This window comes from Solea solea, chromosome 10 (genome assembly GCF_958295425.1).
Source record: "Solea solea chromosome 10, fSolSol10.1, whole genome shotgun sequence".
Taxonomy (NCBI): Eukaryota; Metazoa; Chordata; class Actinopteri; order Pleuronectiformes; family Soleidae; genus Solea; species Solea solea.
The window spans coordinates 25,085,497-25,101,885 of record NC_081143.1 but is presented as its reverse complement, the minus strand read 5'-3'; the positions used below and the strand labels follow the sequence as shown (position 1 = coordinate 25,101,885).

At 36.4% G+C, this 16,389-nt stretch overlaps 1 protein-coding gene across 1 annotated transcript; it reads right to left on the bottom strand.

Moving 5' to 3' along the window:
- Positions 1–13,827: 13,827 nt before the first annotated feature.
- Positions 13,828–15,725, bottom strand: LOC131466767 (G-protein coupled receptor 4-like). The gene is made up of 2 exons (XM_058640204.1): positions 15,372–15,725; positions 13,828–14,337 (listed from the first exon to the last, which is right to left on the bottom strand). Exons 1-2 carry the CDS (start codon positions 15,723–15,725, stop codon positions 13,828–13,830), a joined length of 864 nt encoding a protein of 287 aa, XP_058496187.1.
- Between the last annotated feature and the right edge of the window lie 664 nt (positions 15,726–16,389).

Below are 16,389 nucleotides of genomic sequence, written 5' to 3'. Positions count from 1 at the left end.
TCACATTTTGGACGACATACTAAAGTATGACTTCTTAGTCACATTTTGGATGACATACTATACTATGACTTTTTTGACCGATTTTGCACGACATCCTATACTATGACTTTTTTGACAGATTTTGGACGACATACTATACTATGACTTTTTTGACCAATTTTGGACGACATACTAAACTATGACTTTATACTAACAAAAAAGTCATAGGTTAGTATGTCATCCAAAATGTGACTAAGAAGTCATACTTTAGTATGTCATCCAAAATGTGACTAAGAAGTCATACTTTAGTATGTCATCCAAAATTTGACAAAAAAGTCACAGGTTAGTATGTCGTTCAAAAATTGACAAAAAAGTCATAGGTTAGTATGTCGTCCAAAATGTGACAAAAAAGTCATAGTTTAGTATGTCGTTTAAAATTTCACTAAAAAGGGTTAGGATTAGGTTAGTATGTCGTTCAAAATTTGACAAAAAAGTCATAGGTTAGTATGTCGTCCAAAATTTAACAAAAACGTCATAGGTTAGTATGTCGTCCAAAATTTGACAAAAACGTCATAGGTTAGTATGTCGTCCGAGATTTGACAAAAAAGTCATACTTTAGTTGTCGTCCAAAATGTGATGAAAAAGTCATAGGTTAGTATGTCGTTTAAAATTTGACAAAAAAGTCATAGGTTAGTATGTCGTCCAAAATTTGACAAAAAAGTCATAGGTTAGTATGTCGTTAAAAATTTCACTAAAAAGGGTTAGGGTGAGGTTAGTATGTCGTCCAAAATCTGTCAAATAAGTCATAGGTTAGTATGTCGTCCAAAATCGGTCAAAAAGGTCATAGTAAAGTATGTCGTCCAAAATCGGTCAAAAAAGTCATAGTAAAGTATGTCGTCCAAAATCGGTCAAAAAAGTCATAGTATAGTATGTAGTCCAAAATCGGTCAAAATAGTCATAGTATAGTATGGCGTCCAAAATCGGTCAAAAAAGTCATAGTATAGTATGTCGTCCAAAATCACATTAAATGGTCATAGTATAGTATGTCGTCTAAAATTAGTCAAAAAAGTCATAGTATAGTATGTCGTCCAAAATCACATAAAAAGGTCATAGTATAGTATGTCGTCCAAAATCGGTCAAAAAAGTCATAGTAGAGTATGTCGCTCAAAATCACATAAAAAGGTCATAGTATAGTATGTGGTCCAAAATCGGTCAAAAAAGTCATAGTATAGTATGTCGTCCAAAATCTGTCAAAAAAGTCATAGTATAGCATGTCGTCCAAAATCTGTCAAAAAAGTCATAGTATAGTATGTCGTCCAAAATCGGTCAAAAAAGTCATAGTATAGTATGTCGTCCAAAATCGGTCAAACTAGTCATAGTATAGTATGGCGTCCAAAATCTGTCAAAAAAGTCATAGTATAGTATGTCGTCCAAAATCTGTCAAAAAAGTCATAGTATAGCATGTCGTCCAAAATCTGTCAAAGAAGTGATAGTACAGTATGTCGTCCAAATAACTCAATGTATAGTATGTCTCTTATATACATCTTAAGAATACAGTAGGTACTTGCTCCAACCAGGAGTTGAACCCCACTTTCCTCGGTGTAAGGTGAATGTGCTAACCACTACACCAAGCTTGGGAACGGCTTACACTCTATATTGTTTTAAATTACACCAAAACATCATAGTACAGTATGTCGTCCAAAATCAGTCAAAAATGTCATAGTATAGTATGTCGTCCAAAATCTGTCAAAAAAGTCATAGTATAGTATGTCGTCCAAAATCTGTCAAAAAAGTCATAGTATAGTATATCGTCCAAAGTCGGTCAAAATAGTCATAGTATAGTATGTCGTCCAAAATCTGTCAAAAAAGTCATAGTATAGTATGTCGTCCAAAATCTGTCAAAAAAGTCATAGTATAGCATGTCGTCCAAAATCTGTCAAAAAAGTCATAGTATAGTATGTCGTCCAAAATCGGTCAAAAAAGTCATAGTATAGTATGTCGTCCAAAATCGGTCAAACTAGTCATAGTATAGTATGGCGTCCAAAATCTGTCAAAAAAGTCATAGTATAGTATGTCGTCCAAAATCACATAAAAAGGTCATAGTATAGTATGTCGTCCAAAATCCATCAAAAAAGTCATAGTATAGTATGTCGTCCAAAATCAGTCAATCACACAATGAAGTCATGGTATAGTATGTTTTCTATACACATCTCAGGATTACAGCAGGTACTTGCTCCAACCAGGAGTTGAACCCCACTTTCCTCGGTGTAAGGCGAATGTGTTAACCACTACACCAAGCTTGGGAACGGCTTGCACTCTATATTGTTTTAAATTACACCAGAACATCATAGTACAGTATGTCGTCCAAAATCAGTCAAAAAAGTCATAGTATAGTATGTCGTCCAAAATCTGTCAAAAAAGTCATAGTATAGTATGTCGTCCAAAATCGGTCAAAAAAGTCATAGTATAGTATGTCGTCCAAAGTCGGTCAAAATAGTCATAGTATAGTATGTCGTCCAAAATCTCTCAAAAAAGTCATAGTATAGTATGTCGTCCAAAATCGGTCAAAAAAGTCATAGTATAGCATGTCGTCCAAAATCTGTCAAAGAAGTGATAGTACAGTATGTCGTCCAAATAACTCAATCACATGATAAAGTCAATGTATAGTATGTCTCTTATATACATCTTAAGAATACAGTAGGTACTTGCTCCAACCAGGAGTTGAACCCCACTTTCCTCGGTGTAAGGTGAATGTGCTAACCACTACACCAAGCTTGGGAACGGCTTACACTCTATATTGTTTTAAATTACACCAAAACATCATAGTACAGTATGTCGTCCAAAATCAGTCAAAAATGTCATAGTATAGTATGTCGTCCAAAATCTGTCAAAAAAGTCATAGTATAGTATGACGTCCAAAATCTGTCAGAAAAGTCATAGTATAGTATGGCGTCCAAAATCTGTCAAAAAAGTCATAGTATAGTATGTCGTCCAAAATCTGTCAAAAAAGTCATAGTATAGTATGTCGTCCAAAATCTGTCAAAAAAGTCATAGTATAGTATGTCGTCCAAAATCGGTCAAAATAGTCATAGTATAGTATGTTGTCCAAAATCTGTCAAAGAAGTGATAGTACAGTATGTCGTCCAAATAACTCAATCACATGATAAAGTCAATGTATAGTATGTTTCTTATATACATCTTAAGAATACAGTAGGTACTTGTTCCAACCAGGAGTTGAACCCCACTTTCCTCGGTGTAAGGTGAATGTGCTAACCACTACACCAAGCTTGGGAACGGCTTACACTCTATATTGTTTTAAATTACACCAAAACATCATAGTACAGTATGTCGTCCAAAATCAGTCAAAAATGTCATAGTATAGTATGTCGTCCAAAATCTGTCAAAAAAGTCATAGTATAGTATGTCGTCCAAAATCTGTCAAAAAAGTCATAGTATAGTATGTCGTCCAAAGTCGGTCAAAATAGTCATAGTATAGTATGTCGTCCAAAGTCGGTCAAAATAGTCATAGTATAGTATGTCGTCCAAAATCTGTCAAAAAAGTCATAGTATAGTATGTCGTCCAAAATCTGTCAAAAAAGTCATAGTATAGCATGTCGTCCAAAATCGGTCAAAAAAGTCATAGTATAGTATGGCGTCCAAAATAGGTCAAAAATGTCATAGTATAGTATGTCGTCCAAAGTCGGTCAAAATAGTCATAGTATAGTATGTCGTCCAAAATCTGTCAAAAAAGTCATAGTATAGTATGTCGTCCAAAATCTGTCAAAAAAGTCATAGTATAGCATGTCGTCCAAAATCGGTCAAAAAAGTCATAGTATAGTATGTCGTCCAAAATCGGTCAAAAAAGTCATAGTATAGTATGTCGTCCAAAATCGGTCAAAATAGTCATAGTATAGTATGGCGTCCAAAATCTGTCAAAAAAGTCATAGTATAGTATGTCGTCCAAAATCACATAAAAAGGTCATAGTATAGTATGTCGTCCAAAATCCATCAAAAAAGTCATAGTATAGTATGTCGTCGTAAAACCCATCAAAAAAGTCATAGTATAGTATGTCGTCCAAAATCAGTCAATCACACAATGAAGTCATGGTATAGTATGTTTTCTATACACATCTCAGGATTACAGTAGGTACTTGCTCCAACCAGGAGTTGAACCCCACTTTCCTCGGTGTAAGGTGAATGTGCTAACCACTACACCAAGCTTGGGAACGGCTTACACTCTATATTGTTTTAAATTACACCAAAACATCATAGTACAGTATGTCGTCCAAAAACAGTCAAAAATGTCATTGTATAGTATGTCGTCCAAAATCTGTCAAAAAAGTCATAGTATAGTATGTCGTCCAAAATCTGTCAAAAAAGTCATAGTATAGTATGGCGTCCAAAATCACATAAAAAGGTCATAGTATAGTATGTCGTCTAAAATTAGTCAAAAAAGTCATAGTATAGTATGTCGTCCAAAATCAGTCAAAATAGTCATAGTATAGTATGTCGTCCAAAATCGGTCAAAAAAGTCATAGTATAGTATGTCGTCCAAAATCGGTCAAAAAAGTCATAGTATAGTATGTCGTCCAAAATCACATAAAAAGGTCATAGTATAGTATGTCGTCCAAAATCACATTAAATGGTCATAGTATAGTATGTCGTCTAAAATCTGTCAAAAAAGTCATAGTATAGTATGTCGTCCAAAATCACATAAAAAGGTCATAGTACAGTATGTCGTCCAAAATCGGTCAAAAAAGTCATAGTAGAGTATGTCGCTCAAAATCACATAAAAAGGTCATAGTATAGTATGTGGTCCAAAATCGGTCAAAAAAGTCATAGTATAGTATGTCGTCCAAAATCTGTCAAAAAAGTCATAGTATAGCATGTCGTCCAAAATCTGTCAAAAAAGTCATAGTATAGTATGTCGTCCAAAATCGGTCAAAAAAGTCATAGTATAGTATGTCGTCCAAAATCGGTCAAACTAGTCATAGTATAGTATGGCGTCCAAAATCGGTCAAAAAAGTCATAGTATAGTATGTCGTCTAAAATTAGTCAAAAAAGTCATAGTATAGTATGTCGTCCAAAATCACATAAAAAGGTCATAGTATAGTATGTTGTCCAAAATCGGTCAAAAAAGTCATAGTAGAGTATGTCGTCCAAAATCACATAAAAAGGTCATAGTATAGTATGTGGTCCAAAATCTGTCAAATAAGTCATAGTATAGTATGTTGTCCAAAATCTGTCAAATAAGTCATAGTATAGTATGTCGTCCAAAATCGGTCAAAAAGGTCATAGTATAGTTTGTCGTCTAAAATTAGTCAAAAAAGTCATAGTATAGTATGTCGTCCAAAATCAGTCAAAATAGTCATAGTATAGTATGTTGTCCAAAATCGGTCAAAAAAGTCATAGTATAGTATGTCGTCCAAAATCGGTCAAAAAAGTCATAGTACAGTATGTCGTCCAAAATCACATAAAAAGGTCATAGTATAGTATGTCGTCCAAAATCACATTAAATGGTCATAGTATAGTATGTCGTCTAAAATTAGTCAAAAAAGTCATAGTATAGTATGTCGTCCAAAATCACATAAAAAGGTCATAGTATAGTATGTCGTCCAAAATCGGTCAAAAAAGTCATAGTAGAGTATGTCGCTCAAAATCACATAAAAAGGTCATAGTATAGTATGTGGTCCAAAATCGGTCAAAAAAGTCATAGTATAGTATGTCGTCCAAAATCTGTCAAAAAAGTCATAGTATAGCATGTCGTCCAAAATCTGTCAAAAAAGTCATAGTATAGTATGTCGTCCAAAATCGGTCAAAAAAGTCATAGTATAGTATGTCGTCCAAAATCGGTCAAACTAGTCATAGTATAGTATGGCGTCCAAAATCTGTCAAAAAAGTCATAGTATAGTATGTCGTCCAAAATCACATAAAAAGGTCATAGTATAGTATGTCGTCCAAAATCCATCAAAAAAGTCATAGTATAGTATGTAGTCCAAAATCAGTCAATCACACAATGAAGTCATGGTATAGTATGTTTTCTATACACATCTCAGGATTACAGCAGGTACTTGCTCCAACCAGGAGTTGAACCCCACTTTCCTCGGTGTAAGGTGAATGTGTTAACCACTACACCAAGCTTGGGAACGGCTTGCACTCTATATTGTTTTAAATTACACCAAAACATCATAGTACAGTATGTCGTCCAAAATCAGTCAAAAAAGTCATAGTATAGTATGTCGTCCAAAATCTGTCAAAAAAGTCATAGTATAGTATGTCGTCCAAAATCGGTCAAAAAAGTCATAGTATAGTATGTCGTCCAAAGTCGGTCAAAATAGTCATAGTATAGTATGTCGTCCAAAATCTCTCAAAAAAGTCATAGTATAGTATGTCGTCCAAAATCGGTCAAAAAAGTCATAGTATAGCATGTCGTCCAAAATCTGTCAAAGAAGTGATAGTACAGTATGTCGTCCAAATAACTCAATCACATGATAAAGTCAATGTATAGTATGTCTCTTATATACATCTTAAGAATACAGTAGGTACTTGCTCCAACCAGGAGTTGAACCCCACTTTCCTCGGTGTAAGGTGAATGTGCTAACCACTACACCAAGCTTGGGAACGGCTTACACTCTATATTGTTTTAAATTACACCAAAACATCATAGTACAGTATGTCGTCCAAAATCAGTCAAAAATGTCATAGTATAGTATGTCGTCCAAAATCTGTCAAAAAAGTCATAGTATAGTATGACGTCCAAAATCTGTCAAAAAAGTCATAGAATAGTATGGCGTCCAAAATCTGTCAAAAAAGTCATAGTATAGTATGTCGTCCAAAATCTGTCAAAAAAGTCATAGTATAGTATGTCGTCCAAAATCTGTCAAAAAAGTCATAGTATAGTATGTCGTCCAAAATCGGTCAAAATAGTCATAGTATAGTATGTTGTCCAAAATCTGTCAAAGAAGTGATAGTACAGTATGTCGTCCAAATAACTCAATCACATGATAAAGTCAATGTATAGTATGTTTCTTATATACATCTTAAGAATACAGTAGGTACTTGCTCCAACCAGGAGTTGAACCCCACTTTCCTCGGTGTAAGGTGAATGTGCTAACCACTACACCAAGCTTGGGAACGGCTTACACTCTATATTGTTTTAAATTACACCAAAACATCATAGTACAGTATGTCGTCCAAAATCTGTCAAAAAAGTCATAGTATAGTATGTCGTCCAAAATCTGTCAAAAAAGTCATAGTATAGTATGTCGTCCAAAGTCGGTCAAAATAGTCATAGTATAGTATGTCGTCCAAAGTCGGTCAAAATAGTCATAGTATAGTATGTCGTCCAAAATCTGTCAAAAAAGTCATAGTATAGTATGTCGTCCAAAATCTGTCAAAAAAGTCATAGTATAGCATGTCGTCCAAAATCGGTCAAAAAAGTCATAGTATAGTATGGCGTCCAAAATCGGTCAAAAATGTCATAGTATAGTATGTCGTCCAAAGTCGGTCAAAATAGTCATAGTATAGTATGTCGTCCAAAATCTGTCAAAAAAGTCATAGTATAGTATGTCGTCCAAAATCTGTCAAAAAAGTCATAGTATAGCATGTCGTCCAAAATCGGTCAAAAAAGTCATAGTATAGTATGTCGTCCAAAATCGGTCAAAAAAGTCATAGTATAGTATGTCGTCCAAAATCGGTCAAAATAGTCATAGTATAGTATGGCGTCCAAAATCTGTCAAAAAAGTCATAGTATAGTATGTCGTCCAAAATCACATAAAAAGGTCATAGTATAGTATGTCGTCCAAAATCCATCAAAAAAGTCATAGTATAGTATGTCGTCGTAAAACCCATCAAAAAAGTCATAGTATAGTATGTCGTCCAAAATCAGTCAATCACACAATGAAGTCATGGTATAGTATGTTTTCTATACACATCTCAGGATTACAGTAGGTACTTGCTCCAACCAGGAGTTGAACCCCACTTTCCTCGGTGTAAGGTGAATGTGTTAACCACTACACCAAGCTTGGGAACGGCTTACACTCTATATTGTTTTAAATTACACCAAAACATCATAGTACAGTATGTCGTCCAAAATCAGTCAAAAATGTCATAGTATAGTATGTCGTCCAAAATCTGTCAAAAAAGTCATAGTATAGTATGTCGTCCAAAATCTGTCAAAAAAGTCATAGTATAGTATGTCGTCCAAAGTCGGTCAAAATAGTCATAGTATAGTATGTCGTCCAAAATCTGTCAAAAAAGTCATAGTATAGCATGTCGTCCAAAATCGGTCAAAAAAGTCATAGTATAGTATGTCGTCCAAAATCGGTCAAACTAGTCATAGTATAGTATGGCGTCCAAAATCTGTCAAAAAAGTCATAGTATAGTATGTCGTCCAAAATCTGTCAAAAAAGTCATAGTATAGTATGTCGTCCAAAATCTGTCAAAAAAGTCATAGTATAGTATGTCGTCCAAAATCTGTCAAAAAAGTCATAGTATAGTATGTCGTCCAAAATCGGTCAAAATAGTCATAGTATAGTATGTTGTCCAAAATCTGTCAAATAAGTCATAGTATAGTATGTCGTCCAAAATCGGTCAAAAAAGTCGTAGTGTAGTTTGTCGTCCAAAATCTGTCAAAAAAGTCATAGTATAGTATGTCGTCCAAAATCGGTCAAAAAAGTCATAGTATAGTATGTCGTCCAAAATCTGTCAAAAAAGTCATAGTATAGTATGTCGTCCAAAATCTGTCAAAAAAGTCATAGTATAGTATGTCGTCCAAAATCTGTCAAAAAAGTCATAGTATAGTATGTCGTCCAAAATCGGTCAAAAAAGTCATAGTATAGCATGTCGTCCAAAATCTGTCAAAGAAGTGATAGTACAGTATGTCGTCCAAATAACTCAATCACATGATAAAGTCAATGTATAGTATGTCTCTTATATACATCTTAAGAATACAGTAGGTACTTGCTCCAACCAGGAGTTGAACCCCACTTTCCTCGGTGTAAGGTGAATGTGCTAACCACTACACCAAGCTTGGGAACGGCTTACACTCTATATTGTTTTAAATTACACCAAAACATCATAGTACAGTATGTCGTCCAAAAACAGTCAAAAATGTCATTGTATAGTATGTCGTCCAAAATCTGTCAAAAAAGTCATAGTATAGTATGTCGTCCAAAATCTGTCAAAAAAGTCATAGTATAGTCTGGCGTCCAAAATCACATAAAAAGGTCATAGTATAGTATGTCGTCTAAAATTAGTCAAAAAAGTCATAGTATAGTATGTCGTCCAAAATCAGTCAAAATAGTCATAGTATAGTATGTCGTCCAAAATCGGTCAAAAAAGTCATAGTATAGTATGTCGTCCAAAATCGGTCAAAAAAGTCATAGTATAGTATGTCGTCCAAAATCACATAAAAAGGTCATAGTATAGTATGTCGTCCAAAATCACATTAAATGGTCATAGTATAGTATGTCGTCCAAAATCTGTCAAAAAAGTCATAGTATAGTATGGCGTCCAAAATCACATAAAAAGGTCATAGTATAGTATGTCGTCTAAAATTAGTCAAAAAAGTCATAGTATAGTATGTCGTCCAAAATCAGTCAAAATAGTCATAGTATAGTATGTCGTCCAAAATCGGTCAAAAAAGTCATAGTATAGTATGTCGTCCAAAATCGGTCAAAAAAGTCATAGTATAGTATGTCGTCCAAAATCACATAAAAAGGTCATAGTATAGTATGTCGTCCAAAATCACATTAAATGGTCATAGTATAGTATGTCGTCTAAAATTAGTCAAAAAAGTCATAGTATAGTATGTCGTCCAAAATCACATAAAAAGGTCATAGTACAGTATGTCGTCCAAAATCGGTCAAAAAAGTCATAGTAGAGTATGTCGCTCAAAATCACATAAAAAGGTCATAGTATAGTATGTGGTCCAAAATCGGTCAAAAAAGTCATAGTATAGTATGTCGTCCAAAATCTGTCAAATAAGTCATAGTATAGTATGTCGTCCAAAATCACATAAAAAGGTCATAGTATAGTATGTCGTCCAAAATCTGTCAAATAAGTCATAGTATAGTATGGCGTCCAAAATCGGTCAAAATAGTCATAGTATAGTATGGCGTCCAAAATCGGTCAAAAAAGTCATAGTATAGTATGTCGTCCAAAATCGGTCAAAAATGTCATAGTATAGTATGTCGTCCAAAATCTGTCAAAAAAGTCATAGTATAGTATGTCGTCCAAAATCTGTCAAAAAAGTCATAGTATAGTATGTCGTCCAAAATCTGTCAAAAAAGTCATAGTATAGTATGTCGTCCAAAGTCGGTCAAAATAGTCATAGTATAGTATGGCGTCCAAAATCGGTCAAAAAAGTCATAGTATAGTATGTCGTCTAAAATTAGTCAAAAAAGTCATAGTATAGTATGTCGTCCAAAATCACATAAAAAGGTCATAGTATAGTATGTTGTCCAAAATCGGTCAAAAAAGTCATAGTAGAGTATGTCGTCCAAAATCACATAAAAAGGTCATAGTATAGTATGTGGTCCAAAATCTGTCAAATAAGTCATAGTATAGTATGTTGTCCAAAATCTGTCAAATAAGTCATAGTATAGTATGTCGTCCAAAATCACATTAAAAGGTCATAGTAAAGTATGTTGTCCAAAATCTGTCAAATAAGTCATAGTATAGTATGGCGTCCAAAATCGGTCAAAATAGTCATAGTATAGTATGGCGTCCAAAATCGGTCAAAAAAGTCATAGTATAGTATGTCGTCCAAAATCGGTCAAAAATGTCATAGTATAGTATGTCGTCCAAAATCTGTCAAAAAAGTCATAGTATAGTATGGCGTCCAAAATCGGTCAAAAAGGTCATAGTATAGTTTGTCGTCTAAAATTAGTCAAAAAAGTCATAGTATAGTATGTCGTCCAAAATCAGTCAAAATAGTCATAGTATAGTATGTTGTCCAAAATCGGTCAAAAAAGTCATAGTATAGTATGTCGTCCAAAATCGGTCAAAGAAGTCATAGTACAGTATGTCGTCCAAAATCACATAAAAAGGTCATAGTATAGTATGTCGTCCAAAATCACATTAAATGGTCATAGTATAGTATGTCGTCTAAAATTAGTCAAAAAAGTCATAGTATAGTATGTCGTCCAAAATCACATAAAAAGGTCATAGTATAGTATGTCGTCCAAAATCGGTCAAAAAAGTCATAGTAGAGTATGTCGCTCAAAATCACATAAAAAGGTCATAGTATAGTATGTGGTCCAAAATCGGTCAAAAAAGTCATAGTATAGTATGTCGTCCAAAATCTGTCAAATAAGTCATAGTATAGTATGTCGTCCAAAATCACATAAAAAGGTCATAGTAAAGTATGTTGTCCAAAATCTGTCAAATAAGTCATAGTATAGTATGGCGTCCAAAATCGGTCAAAATAGTCATAGTATAGTATGTCGTCCAAAATCGGTCAAAAATGTCATAGTATAGTATGTCGTCCAAAATCTGTCAAAAAAGTCATAGTATAGTATGGCGTCCAAAATCGGTCAAAAAAGTCATAGTATAGTATGTCGTCCAAAATCGGTCAAAAATGTCATAGTATAGTATGTCGTCCAAAATCACATAAAAAGGTCATAGTAAAGTATGTTGTCCAAAATCTGTCAAATAAGTCATAGTATAGTATGGCGTCCAAAATCGGTCAAAAAAGTCATAGTATAGTATGTCGTCCGAAATCGGTCAAAATAGTCATAGGTTACTTTTGTGTCAAATTTTGAACTAAATACTAACCTATGACTTTTTAGTCACATTTTGGACGACATACTAAACTATGATATTTTTGTCCAATGTTGGACGACATACTAAAGTATGACATTTTTGTGACTTTTTCGACGATATACTGAACTATGACATTTTTGTCACATTTTGGACGACATACTAAACTATGACATTTTTGTAAAATTTTGTACGACATACTAAACTATGACATTTTGGTGACTTTTTGGACGACATACTAAACAATGATATTTTTGTCCAATGTTGGACGACATACTAAACTATGACATTTTGGTGACTTTTTGGACGACATACTAAACAATGATATTTTTGTCCAATGCTGGATGACATACTAAACTATGACATTTTGGTGACTTTTTGGACGATATACTGAACTATGCAATTTTTGTCCAATGTTGGACGACATACTAAACTATAACATTTTTGTCAAATTTTGGACGACATACTAGCTATGACATTTTGGTGACTTTTTGGACGACATACTAAAAAACAATGATATTTTTGTCCAATGTTGGACGACGTAATAAACTATGACATTTTTGTGACTTTTTGGACGATATACTAAACTATGACATTTTGGTGACTTTTTGGACAACATACTAAACTATGACATTTTTGTCCAAATTTGGACGACATACTAAACTATGACATTTTGGTGACTGCATTATAAAATCTGAAAACGCAAATTGAACCTTTAAAACTTGAAGTATTTAGACAAAGTGGTATTTTGGTGGAATCTAACTTTAAAACACCAAGTTTTAAAGCAGAGAGAGAGAGTGTGTGGGGTCAAAACTGCGGGACGAGTTACGGTCCAAAGTTTTGGGAGGAGGAGGAAAATCAAGCGGAATAGATGAGAAGAGATGTGTGTGCTGCAAAGCATTCTACTGAACTCTAGGGAGTTCTCAGTAGAATGCCTTGCAGCAGCAGGCACTACTTACGTGGTTATAGTGTTTTTCTTTTTAGAGTTCTGTGATGTCACAGTCTTCAAATGCGAAAATGTTCTGGCTTCTTTGCTCCTCTGTGACAGATTTACAGACGACAACAATACATTTGAGAACAACCGTCTTCATTTTTTTACCATTTTTATGATATTGCATGGGCTAATTATAAATTGATAAATTGGCAAAATAACATGCAGATTAATTAATAATTCAAATAATTGTTTGACACAGCTGTTTCTGTTTCTGTCCTAAAAAGCAAGTCAGTTTCTTTTTAAATGAATACAAAATCAGTCTTATATGTGAGCGTTTATTTTCAAGTTTAAGTGTTGGTGTAAAGTGATAATATTGATTCCAGAAAAGTTGTACTGATTTCAAAATAATAATCATTTAAAACACCATGTTGATGTGGTAGTTTAAAGCGGGTTTAAAGATAACACATAGTCACTGTACACTCAGTGGACACATCTTCAAGAATGTTTTCCCAATTTTATCTCGCAGTCAAACAGCCTGTTTCTGTCAGGAAACTGAAGCTGTTGTCGCTCTGTAATCCACCCTCTGTCCTGTACAGAATCCCATTAGAAAATCAGCTTATTTTATATTGCAGCACACAGGAGTGTCCTCCATCTGTAGGTTGTAATTTGTTACACTGCGACTTAAACACTAAAATTGAGGCTTTTCTCTGCACTTTGGTGTGGGAGACTGAATGACCTATAAAAGCACACTTCAGTTTCCAGTCATTAAAGGCCGTGAGAAGCATATTCGTAAGCTGTCATATTACATGTTATGATGTGAGCCATTTGTAAGTGGCTAAAATCCCATTTTATTTTAAATTGGAGTGGTTAATATAGTCATTACAGAGCATGTTTCTGTATCACCTAGTGTGTTTTTATTTAGTTTATGGATCACTGACACGGCTAACCTGCCCGCTCATTACGTTCCTGCTAATTGGTCCCACAGTGAGATTCTGGTAATTATTAAATGGCTAATTGAAGCTCAACGTTGCTCCAGGCTGTTTTTTTTTTTTTTTACTTAAGTCGACAATGATATGTGTGTGTGTGCATTAACAAGAGAGGTTTTTTATTTATCACCACTTCATTACATCTTATCGTCATCGGTGGGTGGGCTACGTAGACAGGCTCCGCCCACAGCACCTGCCCTCCATGCGCTCCATCTTCGTGATGTAGATGAGCGGCTCGATGCTGCTGCTCAGGTCCATGATGCAGAACACGGTGGTGGTGACCAGACAGTTAAACTCCATGAATGTGAAGAGTGAAGCAAAGGGCATGAGCGCCACCGGCGGCAGGTAGTTGGACACGACGATGGCCAGGACGATGAGCACCATCTTGAAGGCTCTCTTCTTCACCGGGTGCATCTCCTCCTTGCCCGCCACAGAGCGCCGGAGCACCCAGATGACGGAGATGTTGCAGAAGAGCATGACGGCGAAGGAGAACAGGATGACGCCGCTGAAGACCTTGATGACGGACGGGCATCCCAGGGTGCCCTTGGCAAGAGCGTAAGCCAGGATGAGAGCCCAGACCACTACCGATATGATGTTGCGGATCTTGTTGTCGCGGACGCTGGCGAATAACACCGGGTGCACCACGGCCATGTAGCGGTCCAGGCAAATGCACACCTGGTGGACGAGACCAGGGGAGGGATAAAAAGTTAGAATGAGTTGCTATGTCTGGGTTTCAGAGTTGGTTAAAAACAATTTTTTGGTTAAATATAAGAACAAACAAATGATTTAGTACAGAAAGGGTTCTGTTCCTTCTGTCTGTGCTGCTTATTCTGTGAGCGTCTGTCACATGGCAACAATTTTCCATCATACAGTTCTAGCACTACCTGGCCCGGCTCTACTCGACTCGACTCTTCTCAGTTTGGTATCAGGCATGTTGTTTTCCATCACTTCATAGTACCTACTCAACGTGAACCTGCCGTGGCGTCTGTACATGAAACAAACACACAAACTAGTGACGGGCAAAGCAGTTTGTTTCGGTGTAACGGAATCATTAGAATCAGAATCGGTTGAAAGAATTGTTCAGGTTTGTGATTCTGCTCACGATCGCAGGCTTTCGGCAGTTCTGACGCCAAATACACCACACTCCTCTGTTAAATATTGATATTTTTTTAGAAATGTCCTTGCTCAACGTTTGAGATCGACACACGTTTTCAGGATTATTAAGTCTTTTTAGCTTTAATCAACCGTTCGGCGTTGTTCGATTTGATTCTTGTGTCAGACGTCGCGCTCACGACTCTTCCAGTGAAGACACTCTCTGACCAGTATCAGCTCAGCTCGCCTGGAACCTCTCCAGAGCAGGTACCAAAGAAAATCACCAGGTACCAGGTCAACATGAGTCGTGCTAGAACTGTATTATGAAAAAAAGCGCCATAACATTCGACTGGTCGACTGAGAGTGTCGGGGTAGTTGGCCTACCCTAAGAAAACACTCACTGATGGGGGGTAATTTGCAAACTTCTCACTGGAAAGTCTTGGTTGAACTGGAGCATGAACCTTTTTTGCTGGAGCTCCATCATGTTTCAAAACCATGCAGCGTAACACGCAGGCACAATTATTTTACTTACTTCTTACTCAACTGGCAGATGGAGATGCCAACTGCTTTGAAGACACCAGAGAAGAAGAAGAGCATGAAACGACACAATCACTCACCAAAAACAGTGGCGCAAAATCTTTGATGCCGTAAGAAAACCTAACAAAGTTCCAGACGCGATCGCTGACCCACACCAGCCGGTTGACCATATCTATGGGCCCCGTCAGGCAGAAGTAGGTGTCCAGGAAGGCCAGGTTCATGAAGAAGATGTCACAGGTGGAGGCGTCGGTCTTCTTTGCGGCGATCTGCCAGATGACCAGGATGTTACAGGGCGTGCCCACCGCTAGGTTGAACATCTTGCCCACGTAGTAGAACGTGAAGCCGTGAGGCGCAACCGCGCACACCGGGTACTCGTACCAGAGCGGTGGGCCATCATAGGCGGTGGAGTTGAGACTCAGCGTGGTGTTGGACATTGTCCCAAGAGGAACAAAAAAGATCAGATTCTGGAAGATTATGATGGATTAAATCATTTGCAATTTAGGTCACGTGTAGAAGTCATGAAAGATGACTGTAATTTCATAAATAATTCACATCTGCTTACCTTACCAGGGTTCCTGCAGTCCCAGAGTGTGTCGCCAGAACTCCTTTGCATGTGGCACCACATCGTGAGAGCCGGCGCTTTATAACAGCAGCCCACTGAGGGGTATATCACCCATCCCAGTCTTCCCAACATGGACCTGAGCTATGATTGGACCAACTAGAGCTGCTGAGGGGTCTTCAGTGATTGGATGGTTTGGATACAAACACACAGAGAGAGGTGTGTTAGCGCTAACCTGGGGTTGGCATCGCACCCACGTTGATGTTGAGTGAAATATGAACGTGTGAACTGTAGGGGGCTCTGTCTTGAATTGCTGAACAACCTCCGTGTTCATGCTCACGTGCCAAGACTACGAATGTGCACAAATCAGGACTCAAAAGTTGCTGCATTATACTTTGCTCTTATAGTTTCACTCCAGTCGCTGAGAGTTAGTTACTTTATCATTGTTCTTGTTTGCGACTCACATCTGGATGGTAAGCTTTAAGTCCCAGGTTTGACCTGCGGGTACTTAAGTCTCCGCAGCGCCGCGGTTGAACATT

Excerpts from the sequence above, each read along its gene's own strand:
- LOC131466767 (XM_058640204.1), bottom strand. The coding sequence starts at position 15,725 with ATGTCCAACACCACGCTGAGTCTCAACTCCACCGCCTATGATGGCCCA. Across the intron at positions 14,338-15,371 it reads ATTTTGCGCCACTGTTTTTG|GTGTGCATTTGCCTGGACCG; the intron begins GTGAGTGATTGT and ends CTCGTCCACCAG.